This window comes from Pseudonaja textilis, chromosome 5, assembly GCF_049901715.1.
Source record: "Pseudonaja textilis isolate UNSWEBS1 chromosome 5, rPseTex1.2, whole genome shotgun sequence".
Classification (NCBI taxonomy): domain Eukaryota; kingdom Metazoa; phylum Chordata; class Lepidosauria; order Squamata; family Elapidae; genus Pseudonaja; species Pseudonaja textilis.
In genome coordinates this window covers 16,072,296-16,094,942 of record NC_141994.1, presented here as the reverse complement: position 1 = coordinate 16,094,942, position 22,647 = coordinate 16,072,296, and the positions used below count along the sequence as shown (strand labels likewise).

At 38.7% G+C, this 22,647-nt stretch overlaps 1 protein-coding gene across 12 annotated transcripts in view; it reads left to right on the top strand.

Annotated features, from left to right (window-relative positions):
* The window catches only part of PACSIN2 (protein kinase C and casein kinase substrate in neurons 2), a 47,060-nt gene that overhangs the window by 1,472 nt on the left and 22,941 nt on the right, over positions 1-22,647 (top strand). For 4 of the 12 annotated variants that reach the window (XM_087934165.1, XM_087934170.1, XM_087934169.1 and 1 more), the window contains exons 2-4: positions 16,472-16,577; positions 17,792-17,948; positions 21,883-22,118. In XM_087934165.1, coding sequence (XP_087790291.1) covers positions 16,524-16,577; positions 17,792-17,948; positions 21,883-22,118 — 447 coding nt within the window. In that variant the 5' untranslated portion in view covers positions 16,472-16,523. Of the gene's footprint in view, positions 1-6,911; positions 7,052-8,393; positions 8,458-13,442; positions 13,557-16,471; positions 16,578-17,791; positions 17,949-21,882; positions 22,119-22,647 lie in introns of those variants that run through there. The other 8 variants (XM_087934167.1, XM_087934160.1, XM_087934168.1 and 5 more) reach the window with 5 other exon arrangements.

Here is a 22,647-nt window from a genome sequence, read left to right as displayed (position 1 = left end):
TCAACAAATATCTCACTTAGCAATGTAAATTTTGGGCTCAGTTATGGTCATACATTGGGGACTACCTGTAGTCTGTCTTGATTAGAAAGGATTATAAATTAATATGCATTGATCACATAACATTTTCCTTCTTGCCCAGAATATATTGGACAAATGCTCCACCTTGTAGTGTGATGGGTGCTCTGGAATTGAAGCACTTGCTCGCTGCTCATTCTTTGCTCACATCTCTTGTTACCTTAACCATCGTTCATTGAATTATAAAATTATCTGGGTTTGCATGTCATACCAAATGTAAACAAATGAGAGGTTGCATGCATATAGCTTGTATGTAGCTTAGAATATAATTCAATAGCTTAGAATATAATTCAATAGTTTGAATAATGTGCTAACACTGAATCTATCAATCTGGATTGGCATTCAGTTAATGAAAAGTTCTTTAGTTGGCCTATCTTTCACATTTTCCTTGGGTTTAGCTTTTAATTATGAAAGCACCATACTAGAAACCAGGAGACTGTGAGTTCTAGTTTTGCCTTAGGGCTTAGGCACAAAGCCACCTGGGTGTCCTTGAGCCAGTCACTTTGTCTCAACCCTAGGAAGGAGGAAATGGCAAGAGGTTTAAAACGGGGCGGATGCTGAAAAACCTTTCCACTTCTGAAAAACCTTTCCAAGAAAACTGCAGAGACTTGTCCAGGCAGTCTGAGAACTGGGACGATTGAACAGAAAAAAAACAGTTTGTCAGCCAAAGTTGTAGATGTGAAGATAAATACAGTAGTAATTGTATATCTGGAATGAGGCACATTGACCATATTAGAAGAAATACTTCCTAGATCTAAAATAAATCCTACAGGGCCAGGATACCAAGTAATATTTAGATATTTGGTGGGAAAACACTCTTGTTTTGATGATAGCCAAACCATAGAAGAGAAAAAGTATGATATTATTCAAGGTATGGAAAATAGGGTAAAAGATAAAAAGAACAGATACATGAAGAAACAGAACAGTTAAGCTATCTTGATTTTGCTGACCAAAATTGTTCATTTTATATTAACGTAGGGACTGTCGGTTTTCAAATTCTTATTAGAGTTACTAAGAATGGTAAAGGGAGTGGGTTACTATTGAACGCTCTATATTTCATGCCACCAACCATGGGGTCTATCTAGGATATTTTGCTAATGTGGAGTGTGGAGACAACTTCTTGCAGTGCTATCTTTAGGTAGTGATAGGTTTTTTTTTTTTCCAAACTCTTGTTCAACAGCAATTTGAAATCCCGAAAGTTATGTGGTCTTTCATGCTTTTTCTATCTAGACCAAGTTGTAGATTATAAATTATAACATATACTATGAAGTGTTAAAATGAACTCAGTGAAGGACTAAAGATGAATGAATAAACTGATCCTGATAAATTGAAGATCCTGCTGACCAGCAGCAAATGGATCTAGTTGGAAATAGAAATATAACTCTGATGAAATAACCAGTTATGCTGTTTTGATGTTCTCTTAAATCCAGTGTCTGGAATGATGCTTCTGGCTGCTGTCATTTCTGAAGGTGAACTTAAGCACAATGATCCGATTTAAGGCATTATTTATTTATCTACTATTTATTAAAAACATGAGAGTTGAATCTCTTCTCAAATTCTGTAACACAAAATTGATTAAATTATATTTAAGTGTAACATGTGAACCTTACACCTTCTCACAACTGTTTGGAAGTTATGGGTATTGTTGCCAAATTACCCATCCTAGAATTGCCTAGAATTTTGCATGGGCTTCTGTGCTGTTTTGACTACAATTCGGTGTACCAGCTTTTTTCTAAATTACTTTTGGTCAGAATATCCAACATATTGCCCCTTTGCAGTATGTGAGGCTCTACTATGGGCTCCCTTCAGCTAGAGAAATAAATTTTGACTTTTGCGTAAAAGCTGCCTAATAAGCAAGGTAGCAAACCATACAGGAATAAGTACTGTAATATAATAGCATTACAGTAAGGAATGTAGAAATTGAAAATAACATATTCATATTACAAATGATCATAGCCTGGGCCTCTTGAAATAACCAGGCTTTTACAGGTTTTTTTTTTTTTGAAGGTCAGCTGGGTCAGAGAGAAACAGACCAGAGGGAATACCAAAGAACAGGTTCAACAATAGATACGGCATGTCCCTAAGCTCTCATAAGAATGACATTATTTGGTTTTATAGAACCCAGGGCATACCGAGGGTGAACAAAAACTATTGGAACTCAGCAATTCCTAAATATCTAGGGTTGGGTCTTATATAGGTGTAGCCTTTTGAATTGCTCCCAGAAACTAGTTAGTAACTAGTTAACAAAATAGAGCCATTTAATAAATACATTGAAGAGTACCAGTGTAATATTTTCATGGCTTCATTCTGGACTAGATAATGCTGTATTTAAGAGCAGTCTATTTAAAGGCCATTGCATTAGTCCAAATAAGAGATAGCTAAGGCATGAATTATTGAGTGAATGGTCTGCCAATCCCCCAAAAGACACAGTTGTTGTGCAAGATGAATCTGTGCAAAAATTGCCTGAATGGTTAAGGATTAAATACGAATACTGGTGAGTAACCAGTGCCAAGGAAGTATGTTGTGCTCTTGAGTAGATTTGTTCGATAATCCATTGGTTTGTTTCCTTGGCTGGCCAAAGTCCAACTTTCACTTCCATAATGTCGCTGAGAATTATGTAGCTTGCATCATTTTGGTATAGTCATGACCACAGTGTTTGAATTACTTTTCCAAGGGCTTTATGGCTGTTCTATCCAGTGCTGGCTTGTGCCTATTTCTTGATTGCTTTTTCGCTTATTGTTGAAGGTTGAACCTAAAAGGCAGAAGCTATCCATCACTTTGATATCTTCCCTGTCAAATCACAATGACAGTTTGACAATTAATTGTCAAATGAATAAAGAGAATGAATGAGGATTAAATGAATGAATAGGTTGAGAAATGAGAAATAGCAATTGGATGGAATTGATGAGGTTTAACGGAAGTTTTAACAGAAAAAATATATGCTATACGAAGCAACTTAGTGGAAACGCAAACAGTTCGCAATGTTAAAAAAAGGTATAATTGTTAGGATCTTTAATGGCCATTGTGACCGGGGGGTCATTACTCTTCTTTTTGGGTGATCACTTTTCAGAAACATCTAAGAAAGTCACAAAAAAATTATCGCTAACTATAGCTGTTAGAAATCATCTGATTCCTGTCTTATGCTATTAATGATTAATTGTATCAAAATTTTATTGCAGTTTTTAAATAATATTTATTGTACTATTGATCTTTTCATTGTGTTTGCTTTTGCATGCAAACTTTGGATGGAGAGGTTTAGATTTAGTTGTATTTCCTTTCCTTTTTCTTATCTCATGTCTTTAATTTCTTTAGCTTATTATTTTTAGTCCTTTTCTATGCTTTTCACAATACTGTTTAGTCTGAAAAGGAAACTGTATGACCTATGAATGAATGTGCAGTAAAAGCAAAGGATAATAATAATGCCTAAGAACATTATTGATTATTATTACAAGCTCTTGATCGAGCCTTAAAATTTATAAAAAAAACCCAAGCTAAACAATCTCTGGGAAAGGAATTTCATGAACAAAATATCACAAGTGTTGGATAATTTTCATTTTGGGAGACAGTAGGCTGGTAGATTGATTAAATGAAGAGCATCAGTGAGTACATTACATACATACATACATACATACATACATACATACATACATATATAGCAGTATGTTGAAAGATGAAAGACATGTTTGCAAGGACAGAAAGACATGGAGAGGTATAATGAATCACATTGCAGAGTCTAAATTTGGTGATACTGTCTTTACATTTTTGTTTTGCACTGCCTATCTATGTCTGTCGGTCTGTCTATCTATCTATCTAACACACAAACACACATATATAGCTATCTCACCATATTTGCACCACATTTCTTATCTTCTTATTGTGTAATCAGAATACTGAAATTTTTTACAGGAAATCCCGGTCATGAATGTATTGGGAAACTATGCTTAGGAGGAAGGCCAGACATGTTTTGTATTATTATTATTGCACATAACATTTTCTTTCTAAAGACATGGCACAAAATGGTAAGATTTCAAACAGTGCATTCATAAGGACTTCTGGAAAGATAGGCTAGTATTAGAAGAAAATTCTGAATTCAAATCTAGACCAAGTCCTCCATAGATTATTTGGAGCAGAGTTTATTTCAACAGCATAGTGTGCAATACAGGGATTGAAATATAGGCTACCCAAGTTATATTTCTCAAGTGTTTATATCTTTTCTCTGCTGCAAGCAACAGAGCTTGCCAATTAGGAATTATTGGAAACTGTAATTAACTGGATGACCAAAAAGAGGTGTTTGATGGTCAAGCATCGCACTGCTGAGCTTGTGGGGTTTACCATATCAACCGGCTTCCTGTTAAACATTGAGGCTGGGGGTGGCTGTCAGAGAAATGGATTTTTAATTTATTAATTTATGTAATCTTTGATACCCTGAAAGAAATATTTACTTGAATGGCAGTCACATTTGTCCAGTTTCATCCTCTTTTTGTGCCTTGATGTTGATCTTGGTTCATGGCTCCACGTTTGGGGAATGTGTGTGTGTGTGTGTGTGTGTGTGTGTAAGTAAAGGAATTCCATATCCTGAGGGAAAATCTGATGGTTCTTATTGAGTTACTGATATTTACCAACTTCCTATCAGTTTCATCCAAAGTGTCAAACTTAGCCGAAAGGCTCAAGGTGGTTTCTTTGTTTTGTGTCTTGGAGTTTCCTGGAGTCAGGCATGGACAGGGTTAGTGGGAAGTCTGACTAGAAGATGTCATGGAAGATTTTATCTTCTAATAGAATTCCATACATCCTAATATTAGAATATTTAGAAATGATGTACAGGTTAGCTGTTGGCAACATCCTTAAAATTACTGTAGTAAAATTACTGTCATGATCTCATTGGAGCCCGGCTTGGAATAGGAGTTGGACCCGGGACTGGGCGTGTCCGACAGGGATGGCATGTCTCCCTTGGAATGCTTGGAGAGGCCAGGGGCTGAGGACAATAATATTCCCATGCCCCTCAAGCATTGGGGAGGTGGTTGACCAGGCAAATAGCTGTCTGCCCTCACAGAAAACAGGAGGATAGGCTGCAAACCGGCAGTGGTGCTGATAGGCAGCAGATCCCCTCTGATGAGGAACAGCTGCCTCCACCACTTGGTCTAAGGGAACGAAGAGTGGAGCTTAGGCAAGCCCAGAGAAGGACTACAAGGCGACTCGGAAGGTCACCCTGCACTTCCTCACAAGGAACACCTGCTGTGGGTTGACTTAAGGGTAAGTTGGGGGGAAGTTGTCAGGAGCAATTGTTTGTTTTGGCTTACACTCCCCTGGTTTTGATTCGTGCTCCTACCTGTGACTTGCCTTTGGCCTCGTGGATTTACCTTTGGCCTTTGTACCTTGAGTGTGGACCTTGCCCCGCGATCTTGCACCTTCTCTTTGGACTTTCTTTATTGTTTACTGGCTTTTGTTTGGGGGAGTGAGTGTGGCTGCGTTCAGGGTAGGCTGAGGTGGAGCCTTACCAGCTGTTGTAGGGTTGTTGTGGACTTTAATCAAAACAATACACGACTCTATGGATTCCTGCCTCTGCCTAGGCGACCTGGGTTATAACAGAAGTATTTTAATGTGTGGTGCAACTCTATTTCATAATTGGGTTGAAAGTCCAGGATACATTACAGTTGAATGGTTTGACAGACTGTAGAATTTTTAAGCAGTTGTAACTAATTTACCAAGTGTTTTTGCATGATATTCTGGTCTACTTTAACATAAGCAGTTACCATTGGCAGGTATAAAATCTTGCTTTAAGATCAATATTATTTTTAAGGGGTTGGTTCCATTCTCAGAAGAAACCCAAGCAGATTTATTATTATGTTCCTCAGAAAGACTGAAATTAGTGCCAGTCTATGAACTATGAATTGTCTAGGAAAATACCTTAATCTTGTGTAAGAACAGTTTGCAGTCCAACTGGAAAGGCAGGTTAGCATTTCCTGTATCTTTCAGATTTAGAGCTTATGACCTTAATGTTTAGTTAAGTTAAAACTTACCTCCCACTATATTTGTAGATCCTGCAATAATTCTGCTCAAGCAGGAGAACTGTTGTATGGAAACAATGCCTAGCAGAGTTTTTTTTAATCTGAAAAATTATGCAACCTTAGAATGTATCAGTAATATGAAATTAAAACAGTGAAATAAAAATCTGTACCATCTCAATATTAAGTGTGCCTTAACTATGTCACTAATAAACTAATAATTCATAGCCTTAAATTACATTAACATAATGATTAGCATTCAAATTAACTTAATTGGACCTCCTAGAAATAAAATTGGCTGGTAGCCAGTATGGATTTACCAATCACTCAACCTAAGCCAAGCTTCCAGACATAGAATATGAATAAAATGAAGAAAGAATGGAAAAAAGATTGATTGTAAGAATGTTGTAAATCAAGTTTGCATACATGCATATACATAGAGGAAAAATAAGTAGAGCATGCAGCAAAATAGAATAAGGTGGATTGACTCTGTTTATATTTTATAACTTAGTTTTGACTAATTCCCTGTGAATTTCAGGAAGGTTTTTTTTCTGAGCATCACTTGAGTTTATCTCTCTGAGATGGTAATCGGGCTGGGTTTTTCCAAATCTACTGCTGACATAATTTGATATTTGCATCTCCACCCTGAAGGATCTAACCACTGACACTGAGTGCTGGCTGATTGGTTGCTTAGTGGGATGTTGGGCTAGTAAAAACTGCTTATTTTTAAGGGCTCAGACTTTGGAGAATATAAATTATCACTAAATTACTGTTATTTCTGTTTACGTTTTTCATGAATATGAGTATTAACGGACAACTTTGTCATACAAAAAGGAGAAGAGGGAACAAGAAGGACTGCTATACTGAATTTAATCCTACTGACAGGGCCGAAATGGTTGAGGGAGAAGTCGTTATAGGCGCTCTGTGGGGGACAGCAACCTGTCAACCTTGAATTCATCATAATGCAACCACAGGTAACTAAACCAAGCTAGTGTTTAGACTTTAAGAGAGCTGACTTTAGCAAGCTAAGAGAGAGAGAGACTAGGAAGGAGTCCATGGATGGATATCCTAAAAGAAAAAAACAGTTAAAAACTCTTGGGAAACCTAATGAAGGTCAAAGCAAAAACAATGGCACACAAAAAAAGGAAAAACAAAAGAGACCACATGAGACTGGCATGATTGCACAAAAAATTCTCTGGCAAATTGAGGGACAAAAAGTTCATTCATATATATATGTGTGTGTGTGTGTGTGTGTATTTGTTTTCTTAAGTTTTCGCGGGTACTTACATGTATGGTATTCAGCTTTGTTTGGGTATTTTCCCACGTCATTATAGTTGTGCTTCTAAAGTTGTAGCAACGTTTCGGCAGAATCTCATCTGCCATCATACAGAAGCCTGATGATGGCAGATGAGATTCTGCTGAAATGTTGCCACAACTTTAAAAGTACAACTATAATGATGTGGGAAAATACCCAAACAAAGCTGAATACCATACATACATACATGCATATTTATATTTATATATATATTTAAAAAAACAAAAACAAAGAGGGGCCCAGAACTAAAACAGAATACCAACAAATAGCCCGAATCTGCAAAAAGGGAGTCAGGAAAGCTAAGGCCCAGAATGAGCTAAAACTAGCAAATGTTGCCCAAAAAATCATAAAAGCTTCTTTCAATAAGTCAAGGAAATGATCAGTCCACTAATGGCAGAAGATGGCAACAAGGTGACAGGCAGCAGGGAGGAAGCAGAACTGTTTTATTCCTCCTCTGCATCTATTTTTGGACTGTAAATATTTCAATGTCATTCTAGGTCAGTCTGAATGTGAGAGAGTAAAGTTCGTTGGTTGGCAAGACTCGTATACAGGTAGTTCTCAACTTATGACTACAATTGGACCAGAATGTTTTTATTGCTAAGCAAGACAGTTGTTGGGAGTCACAACCTTTTTCCGTTTTTGCCATAGTTACTAAGCAAATAACTGCAGCTGTTAAATGAATCATGCAGTTAAGCAAATTTGCTTGCCCCGTTGAGTTTGCTTGTCGGATGTTAGCTGGGAAGGTTGCAGATTATGATCACATGACCTTGGGACGCTACATTCAACACACACACACACACGTTGCCAAGTGTCCAAATTTTTATCCTGTGACTCTAAAGATGCTGTAATGATCATAAGAGCCAGTTGTAAATCACCTTTCTCAGTGCTGTGGTAAATTTGAATGATCACTAAACGAATGATTGTAAGTTGTGGATTACCTATATATATTTCTGCTGTGTCCGTTATGCATGTGCTTATTTATGTGTTAAATTTGTGACCAGTCCTCACATTTAAAACAGCAGCGTTCCTGTGGCCGTATGGCTGACACTCAGGCTCTTCCAATCGGTGAGTGTTTATGACTGTTGTAGCATCCTGTGGTCACATGATCTCCATTTGCACGTTTTACAACTGGCTTCTGACAAGCAATGGAGAAGTTTATAACCACACAGTTTTGAATATTTTATACCTGAGGAGGAGAAATGTCCTTCCTTGGCATATGTAAGATATATTTGATCAGTGAGTCATTTCTCTTAATTCCAAAAGAGTAAAGCCTTTAGAGCCTCAAAGTTATCTTTGGAATGTTTGCATAACCTTGAGATAGTGTTTACTTTGTTTTCTCTAGGCAGTGCTGTAGGATATTTGTTTTAGTGAAATATTTCTTTTAATTACCTAATTATTTACATTCCAGTTGTTCACATAATTTTAAATCTAATCAATTGTTAATGAGTGGAAACAAATCTGCTCTAATTTCTTTGAGTTCCCAATAGTCTATAAGCTAGATGAATGATAGTTTTAATGTTTATTAAAAAAGCTATCAAATCTCTACGGAAAACAATGGTCAGGGATTTGAACCATCTTTCCAAAGTGGGTATATTATATTTTGGGGGGGAGAAAGAGGGAAACCAGCAAATGCAATAATCTTTGATCAAAGACTAAGGATACTATTTTTAGAAATATTTCAGTAAAAATATTTAGAAAAAGGGAGGTTAAGATATCTAGTACGTAAGCATTAAAAATAATTAAGAGGGGGAAAAAACCTAGTTGTATGCTGCAGAAAGAGAGACTTCATCTTGAGCCACCAGGATTTTAAGCCATCAACAAGAAATTACCAAATGTGCAAAGAGAATACGGTTTTGAATCATTTGCATAAGTGAAATGCTGTACCATAAATAAACCATTTTAAACGTGTAACAAATTATTAACAATCCCATTGAAAATCAAGCATTCACATCTTGGAAAATGGATTTCAAATTTACCACAGCACCAAAAAAACCCTGACATAACCAGTTTTCTCACTTAGAACACTTGTAGCATTTCCACAGTCACATGATCAGAATTCAGGCGCTTGCCAACTGGTATGTGTTTATGGCAGCTGCACTGTCCTGGGGTCATGTGATCACCTTTTGTAACCTTCCCAGCCAGTTTCTGACCAGTAAAGTCAATAACGGAAACCATTTTAAGTGCGCGATTCACTTAATAAGTGCAGTGGTTCACTTAACAATTGCGGCAAAAATAGCTGTAAAATCAAAAGTTACTTCATACCTGCCTCACTTAGCAACAGTAATGTTGGACTCAGTTGTGGTTGTAAGTCAAGGACAACCTGTATTGCCTCTAATTAAAAACAAAACAAAACTATTTCCTAAGATGTGGATGCTTGGTTTTCAATGGAAGAGTTAATAATTTGGTATACATTTAAAATGGTTTCTTTATGGTATCTGCACTTTATAGAACCCACTCCCTTAACCACCCTACCTCACAGAGTTGTTGATGTGGAGAAGATAGGAGGAAGGGGCCTTTTGTACAAATTAAATGCAGGACACAAATTGGATAAGTAAGGGTTAGGGCTAGGGTTAGGACACAAATCGGGTAAGTTGCTAGACAGCAGGCCAACACAAATCTGAGGCTCGTTTGGCCAGTAATCAGCTTAAAATACTTCTAATTATTCAAGTAACCAAAATACTTGTAGCTATTTTAAAAGCTCATGTTTTGGGCAACTATGGAATGGGGACATTTGGCTTGTCTCCTTTGACCCCAGTTGGATGAGAGTTGGGGGAGAATGTGAGTTGGCTTCACCACTGTTGGAACAGGGAGGAATGGATAAGTCTCATTAGAATCGTCACAATGATGTATCTGGCATTGGTAAGTAAAGGTAAAGGTTCCCCATCCACATATGTGCTAATTGTTTCCGGCTCTAGCGGGCAGTGCTCATCTCCGTTACAAAGCCAAAGGGCCAGCAGTGCCCGAAGACGTCTCCGTGGTCATGTGGCCGGCATGACTAAACGCCAAAGGCACATGGAACGCTGTTACCTTCCCACCAAAATGGGCCCTATTTTTCTACTTGCATTTTTACATGCTTTCGAACTGCTTAGTTGGCAGAAGCTGGGACAAGTAAATGGGAGCTCACTCCATTACGCGGCGCTAGGGATTCGAACCACCGAACTGCTGACCTTTCTGATCGACAAGCTCAGCTTCTTAGCCACTGAGCCACCGCGCCCCTTTCTGGCCTTGGTAGAAATAACAGAATAATAGGAAGGGATCTTGGAGGTCTTCAGATTTCAATCATCTGCTCAAGCAGGAGGCCCATCCTGTTCCAGACAAGGGGCTGTCCAGTGTCTTCTTAAAAGCCTCCAGTGATGGAGGACACACTATTTCTCCAGGCAAACAGAATCTTTGGGATCTGAATTCTGCTTCTGCATCCCAATGGAGAAGATCAGCTCCACTGTGTCGGGTGACAGGAATTGCTCCAATGGGGTGCAGGAATGAAGAACTTTGGGGTCTGAGATCCAGATTCTGCATCTTGCTGGAGGAGTTTGCTCTCCTCCAGGGATGGAAAGGAACGATTTGGTGGACGGTGATAATACCTGAGCTGTGTTTCCAAAGATCGGAAGATCTTCTGTGAGCAGAAAATCCCAACTCTAAAGAATGAATTGGGAAGTTGCAAAAACATTTCAGAAACGATAGCAAGCTATTTCTGCCTAGTTAACAAAACTACATGAACTACTCCACCTATTCTAATTTTTACTTGATTCATTTCTTCAGAACTATTCTTTAGCATTCAGAGCAGTTACTAAGTGAGTAATTCTTAAAAGTAATCTCATTTATATTTGTAATGATGGACATTTTAAAAAATGAAATAGTTCAGCTAAAAGCTGAATCTCAGTCTTGTCCATCTTAGTTTGTAGAAGTGGTACTTTTAAATCTTGGCATTGTTTGTGCTCTTTAATATTACCTTTTTATTGTATCACAAATGAAATACATTGTACTTTGCTGTGGTAAAACATTAAGTGAAAATTAAAATTAATTAAAGTCTGGTTAAAATACAGTTTTTATTTTAATCAGTCACGATCTTTGAAGAAACTGAAGTGACTCATTACTAGTTTAAAGTTGATGCTTCATTATCTGCTTGTTAAAAATCTGCCTCATACAAGCAGAGATTGTTGTGGAATAGTGTTGCCATGACTTCATAATATTTTCCTAAATATGCTTATTTTTATTTAGTCATTGCATAGCATTAGTGCTGGGAACAGGTTTTAGTATTAATTTATTCTTAGTCCATGAGAAAGTGGTTTATTAATAGAAATGCTTTGACTTCTCTGTTTCAAAAAAATGTGTATGGTTTTATCATTAATGTAAAAGTAAAACGAAAAGCTTTACATGATTTGTACAAATATATTTTTAAACATGATATAATGGATTTTAAGATATGTTTAAATACATATCATATAGGATTAAAAATCTTATAATCTTTTGGACTCTTCAATTTATTTTCATTTTCAACCATTCTGTTTGCAAATTTTTCAATCTTATCTTTGCCACTTCCCTCTTATTTAAATAATGGGTTGAAAATCTTGCTGGGTTTTATTCTGGGCCTTAATATCATACTAATGATTTTGTTTGTCTTCTATCATCTCCATTTTCCTTCTGTAGTACTGTGTATGACTTCAGATCGTGCATATTTTTCCTTGGCATGAAAAAGTAGTGAAATTCTCTGGATCTGCATCTTTCTTGGTCTACCTTTCCTTTACCATATCAAAGTGCTTCAGCAATGCAGAGCAGAAATTTGGCGCCTGATCCGTTAGCATATCATTGGGTGTACCTATCCTACTGAACAGCTTCAGCACAGTATTTCATTAGCAATGACTTTGCAATTAATATCTACAAGGTTGTCTTGTTCTATAACCAAAGATACAGAATACAGGCAGTCCTCTACTTATAACCACAATGGAGCCCAAGATTTCTGTGGCTAACTGAGGCAGTTGTTGAGTGAATTTTGCCTTATTTTATGACCTTTCTTGCCATACTTGCTAAGTGAATCACTGCAGTTCAGTTAACAATTGTTAAGTTAATCTGACTTGCCCATTGACTTCGCTTGTCAGAAGGTTGGAAAAGGTGATCACACGACCCCGAGAAACTACAACTGTCATAAATATTAGTCAGTTGTCAAATATTTAGATTTTGATCACACGATCATGGAGATGATGCAACAGCCGTATGTTTTTTAAAAATGGTCATAAGTCATTTTTTTTAGTAAATTCAAACAGTCACTAAAGGAACTGTTGTAAGTTGAGGTCTCCCTCTGCAAGATAACAGAGTTGGAAGGGACTTGGGAGATCTTCTAGTTCAATCTCCTGCCCATTTGTCTTGAATTGTATAATTCTATATGATTCCAGACAAATGTCTGTCCAATTTCTTCTTCTCCGGTGATGAAGCATCCACAAATTCTGAAGTCAAGTTGTCCCACTGATTAATTGTTCTTGCTGTCTGGAAATTCCTCCTTAGTTTTAGGTTGGATCTCTCTTGGATAAGTTTCCATCCATTACTTCTTGTCTTCCCCTCAGTGCTTTGGAGAATAGATTGTCTTGCTTTTCTTTGTGAAAGCCTTTCAAATATTTGAAGACTGCTATAATGTCATCCCTAATTCTTCTTCTGGTTAGAATAGACATACTCAGTTCCTGCAACCGTTCGTCATATGTTTTAGCCTTCAGACTGCAAATCATCTTTTTGTTCTTCTCTGCACTCTTTCTAAAGCCTCAACATCTTTTTTGTATCGTGGTGATATAACTGGACACAGGATTTCATGGATGGTTTTACCAAGGCAGTATATAGCAGTACTATCACTTCACATGATCTTGATATTATTCTTCTGTTGATTCAGTCTAGGACTGCATTGGCTTTTTTGGCAGCTGCAGCACACTGCTGGCTCATACTTAAATGCTTGTCTACTGGGACTCCCAGAACCCTTTTACAGTTACTACAGTTACTACTGTTGAGCCAAACATCCAGCCTAGTCTATATCTGTGCATTTGTTTTTTCTTGCCTTTTCTCACCAGTGAATTGCATTTTGTTGGATAGGGCCCAGTGTTCAAGTCCATCGAGATCCTTCTCTGTCAAGAACTTCTAAAGTGTTGGCTATTTCCCCTGGCATGGTGTTGTCCACAAATTTGGTGAGTGGCCTTTTTCTATCTCTTCATCTAAAGCAGGGATGTCAAACTCGATTTTATTGAGGGCCACATGACAGTTGTGTTTGACCTTGGGGGGGCGGGGTGGGCATGGCCAGGGTGGGTGTGGCCAGCTCAACGTCATTCGTATCGGGGGCACCTGTGGTGGCCCAAGTGCTCTTCTAGCGAAAACGGGCTCCCAAGCTCCGTTTCGACTGCAACAGACTCTTGCAACCCTCTACCAGCGAAAATGGAGCATGGGAGAGCTGAACAGAGCCCTCCTGAGCTCCGTTTTCTCTAGCAGAGGCACTGCAGGCTAATCCAGGGCAGTCCTGTGGGCCACATCTAAGCACCCCGTGGGCCGGATCCACCCCTTGAGTTTGACACCCCTGATCTAACTGAAGATGTTGGAAGAGCACTGGGCCTAAGACAGAACTTTGGGTACCGCATTGCTAACTTTCCTCTGTGTAAATATAGTTCCATTGAGGACTACATGTTGAATGTGGTTTGTCAGCCAGTTGCGAATCCATCTGGTAGTGATAGCTGTTAGCTGTCTATCCCACATTTTGGGGGCTGTTTTTTTTTCCTTTTGTGTACAGTCAGATGCAAAGAATGAATTAAGCAGTTCTCCTTCCTCGCTTTCACCTCCTTATCATTTTCTCCCATTAGCAGACTCATTTTTTTTCCCCTTGACGTGTTTCTTGATTTTTACACGTTGAAAGAAACTTTTTTAATTATTATTTTTGACATTTGTTGCAACTCTTAATTCTTTCCAGGCCTTAGCTTTCCTGACTGTATCTTTGCAGATTCGGGCTACCTGCTGGTATGCTGCCTCAGTTATGTGCCCCCTTTCCATTTTTTATACTTTTCTTTTTGTCTTTCAGTTTAACAAACATGTCTCTTTCAGGCCAATCTCTGGCACGTTGAACTGGGTATCTCCTATCTCAGTCTTCTGATCCCCCCAGAACCCTCTGCATGAGGTAGATTTTGTTCCACACCTGGCCTCACTTCCATTCAGAACAATTCTCTGGATTGCCTGCTTCTCTCCTTTTGGAAGGAGAGAAGAATATTCAGTGAACATCTTACTGTCCATTGCTCTTCCTCGCTCTTCCTCAAGAGTCTTACAAAAGTCTCACAGAGGTCATAAAGCACGTGTAGTTTCTACCTTTAATTCCCAATAAATATTTTAAGAAGAGGAAAATATACAGTGAACACCTTATTGTACCTCGCTCTTCCTCAAGAGTCTTACAAAAGTCTCACAGAGGTCATAAAGCACTTGTAGTTTCTACCTTTAATTCCCAATAAATATTTTAAGAAGAGGAAAATATTCAGTGAACACCTTATTGTACCTCGCTCTTCCTCAAGAGTCTTACAAAAGTCTCACAGAGGTCATAAAGCACTTGTAGTTTCTACCTTTAGTTCCCAATAAATATTTGAAGAGGAGGAAAACATTCAGTGAACATCTTATTGTACCTCGCTCTTCCCCAAGAGTCTTCCAAGCTGCTCTTAAAAGCAACAATGCCAATATTCATTTCATCCCAGGAGGCAGCATTGCCAGTCTCTTACAGATTTTATAGATTTTCAGCAGCTCGTGTTGCCTAAATCCATCTTAAATTTGCCAGCCAGCACGTCCTCCCTATTAGGTTTCTCTTTCTTCCTCATCCCATGGTTCCCCCCTCTCCCTTTTAAAAAACTATCTCTGCCAACTCAGCATCCCCACTTCCTTTTCCCTATTCTTAATTTCTACCTAGTTCACTAGAACAAAGTGAGGGTGTTTGGTCTGCCTTTGTACCTCCCGAACAAATTCAGGAGAGGCATGGCACAATATACAAAACAAACAAAACCACAATATACAAAATCAATAGTTCTTTTGGCGCAAATGAAATAACAGGGATTGGTCAAGGGAAGAAATGTAGAATTGGCACTATTGTAGAAGAAATATAGTGCTAGAAAAGAATGGTCTTGAAGCCCAAATAAATCCCAGTTATTTTAGTCATGTAGTCCCCAAATATGCTTAGGTAATCAAAAATTTTAAAAAATGCAATCCATGCCTATAAAGACTGTTATATAGCTTAAAACAAGATTACCAAGGACAGTGTTTGTTATTGGACATAAATTAATAGTATGAAGATTGGAATGGGCAAGAAATTTCTGATGAATCTTAGCTATTGGGTGTTTAGATTCGATCAACAAAAGCTGTATTTCAAGGCAAAAACAAGTACAAAGAGTCAAAGGAGTGACTCTTTAAGATTGTTTATATTGCAAGTTAAACTTCAAGATTAAGCTTTTCTTTTTATCCCACTGAAGCTCTGGAATGATTACTCAGCTTTATGTTAAGTTAGAAGCTAAGCAGACATTTGTATGTGTCAGCAGATCTCAGAGTGCAATTTTATGTCATGGAAGAAACACGTACACATTGCGGCTGTTGATTCCTCTGCAGTTTTCTGAGACGTAATCGTTGTTTCAATTAGTCTCTCTCATCATTTCTCAAGAATGAAACTGTTAGAATGGATTCTTGGGGCAGAATGTCACAGTTCACGTCCACCGAAAAATATTCAGGAAAGCGCCAGTGATGCCCAGGCTTTGCCATAGCTGATGTCATTAAGAGAGATCAAAGGGGTTGCATCAGAAAAATTCACTTCCAGTTTTCTGACTAGCCAAATTTATGATAGCTGCTGTACTGTAAGATCTCATCAAGAGCTCTGCTATTCTGATGCAACATGACTTTGACATATGTTTTTTTCAGTTTTAACATTAAATGTATAGTTGCCCTTTAACATTTTATTGGTGTTAGCAGTCACCAGGATTTTATAAGGCCATGTTTGGCAGGATAAAAGAGATATCAAATTGTATTTTTTTTTGTAAAGAAACGAGAGAAAATGTGTTTCTTATTAAACCATGTTTTTGTTTTTAATTTGCAGAATTTGAAGAACCAGGATTTACGGACACTGGATTGAGACAAGGTGGCTTGAGATGTCTGGCTCTTATGAGGATTCTGTTGAGGTTTTTAGTGGTAGCTTTTGGGAGGTAATTATAATTTTGTTTAAGCGTGTCTGAAACAGAATGTTGATCGGCGGGTTGTGTAAAACATTGTGAGCTCAAAATGTTTGCAGTGTTATGAACTTGAAACAGGAACACAGCTGTACTATAAAACAAATTCAATGATTGGGGGAGTGTCTTTTCAGAAATGTGCTAAAAAATTAATTGCTGCTACAGATAGTCCCTGATTTGTGATCAATCATTTAATGATCAATTGTAATTACAATTACTTCAAAAAGAGTGCTTTACAACTGAGACTGACTGGGTTAAAGTCACCCAGCCAGCTTTTCCTCACCGGCTTTCATGCCTAAGGCAGAATGAGTACAGGGGCACAGTGGTTAGAGTGCAGTACTGCAGGCCACTTCTGCTGACTGCAGGCTGCCTGCAATTTGGCAGTTCAAATCCCACCAGGCTCAAGGTTGATTCTGTTCTGACCAAGGGTTCCTAGACCGTAATTATGCACACGCTTATTTTAAAAACAAGTCTAATTTTATTGCAATGCTGGAAATTGTTTTCATTCCCATCCGGAATTAATCTCAAACAGTCCCTCGAGATAAGCACCCACCTTTCTTTTCCTGTGAAGTGCTGCCAATAATAGAAATATCAAATGAACTAGGAAAAAAAAAACAATCAAAGTACAAAGAGCTTCAAGAATGAATCTGAATCAAACGAACAACTTTGCTTCCTGCAAAGGTTTCGTCCTCTTTGACTGTCCTGTACACCTTATGGGGGGGCAATCACCTCCCAGCCTTACTCCCCAGTCGCCCCTTTTTTCCCAGCTGCTCTCGCCTTCTAGCATCTCTGTGCACACGTGCACTGGGAACAGGCTCCCCTTGTTCTTCTGCCTCACTGCTGCCAGACTCCGAAGGCTCTGGAGTCAGCACCCCGCTCCCAGATGGTCCTGGCCCCATCTCTGCATCGGATGCAGGACCCTCATCCGAGTCCTCGCCAGACTCCTGGTCTGATCCCCGTTCTTCCCCACTGTTTGATTCCTCTGCCATCCGCACAGGCTGCCGGCAAACCACAAGAGATTCAGCCTTCCATCCTTCCGAGTTGGGTAAAATGGAAGTTCAGTCATGTACGTTAAAAAAAAATGAAGACAATTTGATTCCAGCTGAAATGCGTTTGGTTGGTTTTCACCAAACTGGAAACTAGTTTTGACATTGCAAGATGCATTTGTAAACGTTTTATCCTTTTGATAGGTTGGAAATTACAAGCGGACAGTGAGGCGCATCGATGATGGATATAGACTTTGTGGTGATCTTATGAACTGTATTCATGAGCGTGCAAGAATAGAGAAGGCTTATGCTCAACAGTTAACCGAATGGGCAAAACGATGGAGACAACTTGTAGAAAAAGGTAAACATGATCATACTTGGGCATATCTTTTGGACCTCTTTTGACTACAGAAAATAGGTGTTCCAAGCACTGTTTTACCAAACTGGGGGTATTTTCAATTTTAAACAGTTTGTTTCTTCTTTGGAACTTTTCTAGAAAGATTGAAAGACCACAAGAACACTTTCCTCTTAGATCAAAATGGCTAAATTTATGTTTTATAGGCAAAGAAATAAAGGTAGACTAGTATAGATCTGTTTCAAGCTATTTAGCTCTCATCAGTTAGCCATACCCTTCTGGGATTTGAACCCAGGCTACCTGCATATTAGGTAGATGTATTAACCTCTAAGTCACAGGCTCTCTTCCCTTTGTCAGGGGAAAGGTTTTTTTGTCAGGACAACTTGGTCTGTCCAATTATGGGATGGAGCATACTGCTTCTGTGGAAGCTGTATGTTCCATCCCATAATTGGGTAGACCAAGTTACTCTGACAAAAAGCAATCAAAATGGCTAGTTTTGAATTCAAACATTTTGCATACTTCTTGTGACAGTATTTAGCCAACCTTGTTTGGGCTTGGAAACTAACCAGTTTTGGGGGTAGTATTTGAGTGGACATATCCATAGAACACAGGGCTGTAGATGTGTTGTTGATATTTGTCAGGTGTGAACAACTAGATCCAGATGGGAAGAGTTCAAGTAGCTACTTCATTGCTTATTCCTATTTTATAGGAATCTTTTCAGATTTACAATTTATACCTGGGCCAGACTAGATAAGGTTCAGCTGCATTCGAGGCAGGGAGTGGAGGGAATCATCTGATATATAAAAAGAAATACTAGGATTTAAATTTGGCTCAGAAGTGGAAAACCCATCCCAAACGAAGGTGCAGGCAAACCATTTTCATTTCCATTTCCCCCCCAAAAATCATCCTGGATATATCAGTGACATTTGCAGGAGTCAAGCTTCAGGGAATATACTTACAATTTTTATCAAATGACCCGGAAGCTGATTTGTACGAAGGCTTTTAAAAAAGTAAATAAAACAGAAAATTTTGCAAATGTTTGCTTAACCATTTTAATCCTTAATCCTACATGGATCCTTTCAGATCTTTGCACTCCATTTGTGGAGGTAATAAATGACAAAGAAATACAAATAACATCTTGATAATACTTCAGAGAAACCATCAGTGGAATATATATTTATGCCAAAAATCTGTTTTTTTTAATTATGTTAAGAAATATAGTTTCATAACAGACTTTACATATTGTAGAGTGTTTACTTTTGCATTGATTTCAGTTTGCTGTATTGAGCCAGGTATGTGCCCGGACAATTCTCATATTTGGGATTGCACAGAAGGTATCTTGATTCAGTTCTTTTGGGTGAATATTTAGCAGTTCCTTTATTTAGTTTTTTTTTTACTACTGTACCTTCTAACAAGATAGCTTACTTTTTTTCAATTGGTCCCCTTTCACTCTAATTTGTTAACAATACAGTTATTCCTTTCCTGCCAATTTTCACCCAAGATTACCCTTGCCATTGATCATTGATTCTCCGAATAGCCTAGTTCTGCACTCTCATTATTTCCATTTCTATCACGTAGAAGCATAGTGTTGGGAGGGACATTTGAGGTCTTTTAGTCCAACCCTTTGCTCAAGACAGAAGACCTTTGACAAATGGTTGTCCAATCTTTTATTGAAAACCTCCAGCTATGCAGCACCTACAATTTTGGGAGCCAAAATGTTCCATTGTTTAACAGTGTTCTCTCTGTCTCTCTGTCTCTCTGTCTCTCTCTCTCTCTCTCTCTCTCACACACACACACACACACACACACACACACACACAGAGTTAAGGGTGTAGAAGTTACAGGACATTGGAGGAAAGCGTTCATGTCACACTTGAATTCACCGTAACGCAACTACAGATAACTGAACCAATCTCACTAGTATTTTAAACCTTAAGAGTGCTGATTTCAACAGATTAAGAGCTAGCCTAGAAAGGAATTCATGGATGGAAATCCTAAGAAGGAAAAACAGTTCAAGATTTGCAATAGTGACAAATATCTGTAGCTCTGGTTTAGGATGAGGGTGAAGGTGCATCCTCCGAGTTTGTGGGTTGGTTTCCAAATGTTTCATTACCAGGCTAGGCAACATCTTCAGTGGAGTTGAGGGGTGTCAGTGTCGGTGTTGTTCTGTTTATAAGGGCTTCAGGTGTGGATATGTCAAGTGAGGGTGTTGTGATGGGTCATCTGTGAGTCATCAGTGAGAGTCCTGTGATAGGGAGGATACATTAGGTCAGGGTTGTTGGAAGGTGCTGTTGGGGAACGGGAGTTGCATGGTATGGTTGAGGGTCAGTGCTGTCTCTGGATGGCTGTGCAGTTATTTGGATTCCGAGGAGTTCATAGACATGATGGAATTGCTTGCGGAGTGCCTGGCTTCGATGAACTCACAAGCATGGTGGGTGGTAGGGTGGCCAGTGATTTTTTTGTGTTGTTCTAATCAAACTGGTGCTGTTTGGCGTCGATGTGGGTAGAGACGGGAGGATTTGAGATCATGGCGTTTGACCACCAGCTGGTGTTTTATTTATTGATTTGATTTGATTTGTCAATCTCTTACAAGATCATAGGTATAAGTATAAACATGAGTAAGAATACAGGAAATAGGTACAAATAAATGGGGACACTAAGACGGGGACAGGAGGCACGATGGTGCATTTATGCATGCCCCTTACAGACCTCTTAGGAATGGGGTGTGGTCAATAGTGGATAGTTTAAGGTTAAAGGAGTGGGAGTTTGAGGATGTAACAACAGAGTCAGGTAGTGCATTCCAGGCATTGACCACTCTGTTGCTGAAGTTGTACTTTCTGCAATCCAGTTTGAAGTGGTTTACATTGGGTTTGTGTCTGTTGTGTGCTCTTGTATTGTTGTGGTTGGAGCTGAATTAGTCATTGACTGGTAGGACATTGTAGCAGATAATTGTGTGTGCTACGCTTAAATCTAACTATAGGCGGCGTAGTTCAAGGTTGTCCAAGCCCCAAATCTGGTGATATAGGGACCCTGGTTTTTAATTAACGTGATGTTTGTCCCAGGTAGAATTGGTTGCAATGGTGATAGTTGATTTTGTAGATTACATTGTTTCTTTCCTCCTTCTGTATCTTGTCTTTGGTTTTGGATAATCCCTGGTAGGGTGTGGCTGACTCTAGAGCTTTGCTTCTAATTCATTACTTGTTCAACAAATTGTAGTTAACGTGTTCTGTGAACTGAACTACTGTTTGGTGTTTGGCCACCTTCTGTCTCTGTGAGATAGAGTCACCCTGAGCATTTTGAGACTTCCATATTTTGCTGCCTGATCTAGCTCAGAATTTTATGATAAGCATAGTACTCTTTCAATATGTCATCATCCCAGTACATTAAGAAGAAAACTATAGTCTTCTGAATCCTGCCTGTGGTCATAATCTTTCTGGGCTCACCAATCAATGCAAACAAAGCAAGTTGCATATGGAAGCCGGAAGGAAATGGATTCAGATCCAGTTTCATCTAAGATGTGGTCTCCAACCTTGGCAACTTTAAGACTTGTGGACTTTAGCTCCCAGAATTCCAGCGAAGCCGGCTGAGGAATTCTGGGAGCTAAAGTCCACAAGTCTTAAAGTTGCCACGGTTGGAGAGCCCTGATCTAAGATACCTAAAATTGCAACTTCACTTTGAGGGCGGGATATTTACAATTGGTCATAGTCATTATATAATCTTTGTATAGTCGTTATATAATCATTATATAATTTTGTACATTGTGCCACTACCTCCGCACACTTTCTCTGCCAAAAGAACAAAACCTTTCATCATTTGGCCATTCCCTTTCCTGTTCAGCTTAAGGTAATTTGGGGACAGTAAGAAAAGTAACGTGTTTTCCTAATGTGTGCGTATATGCAAGTGCATTTAGCAGATATATCATTTTTTCCATTGCATTCAGGACCGCAGTATGGGACCGTTGAAAGGGCTTGGCATGCATTTATGTCTGAAGCGGAAAAAGTAAGCGAATTACACCTAGAAGTAAAAAACGCTCTAATGAATGAGGATTTCGAGAAGATAAAGAACTGGCAGAAGGACTCCTTTCACAAGCAAATGATAGGTGGATTTAAGGAGACCAAGGAAGCGGAAGACGGTTTTAGAAAGGCTCAAAAACCATGGGCTAAAAAACTAAAAGAGGTGAGTAGTCTAAACTCTGTTTCCCCGTCACCTTAATCAACCGTGTCCTTGTTTTTCTGCTTTGGGGCTGCCTGGGTTGTCTCCAAGTATGGTTCGTTTGCTTTCCACTCAAACAAGTGGGGCTGAACTGATTCCAGTGGAGAAGCTGTTGGTCTATTTCTGGGCAGAATCTATTTATTAAAGAAATAACTAAACATCTTCTTCCTCAAAAAAAAAAAAAAAGCCCAGTCCAGTTGCCTTTTGAAGAAAAACAAAACGCACCTTTGAGACCTGAATGACTGAGAATCTCCATAGACAGGATAAGGCATCGTACCATAAAACGTGCTAATAAAATCAGGATTAATAAACCAAGGAAGCTGTGAATGTATATGTTAATATAAAGCCAGTAACACTACTTATTCTATAGAAAGTTTTCCTCTGCAGCAGGGGTGTCAAACTCAATTTTATTCAGGGCCACCAGGGGGAGCGTGGCCAGCTCAATGTAACTGGCTCCGTTTTCATTGGCAGAGGTCTACAGGAGGCCATCGTG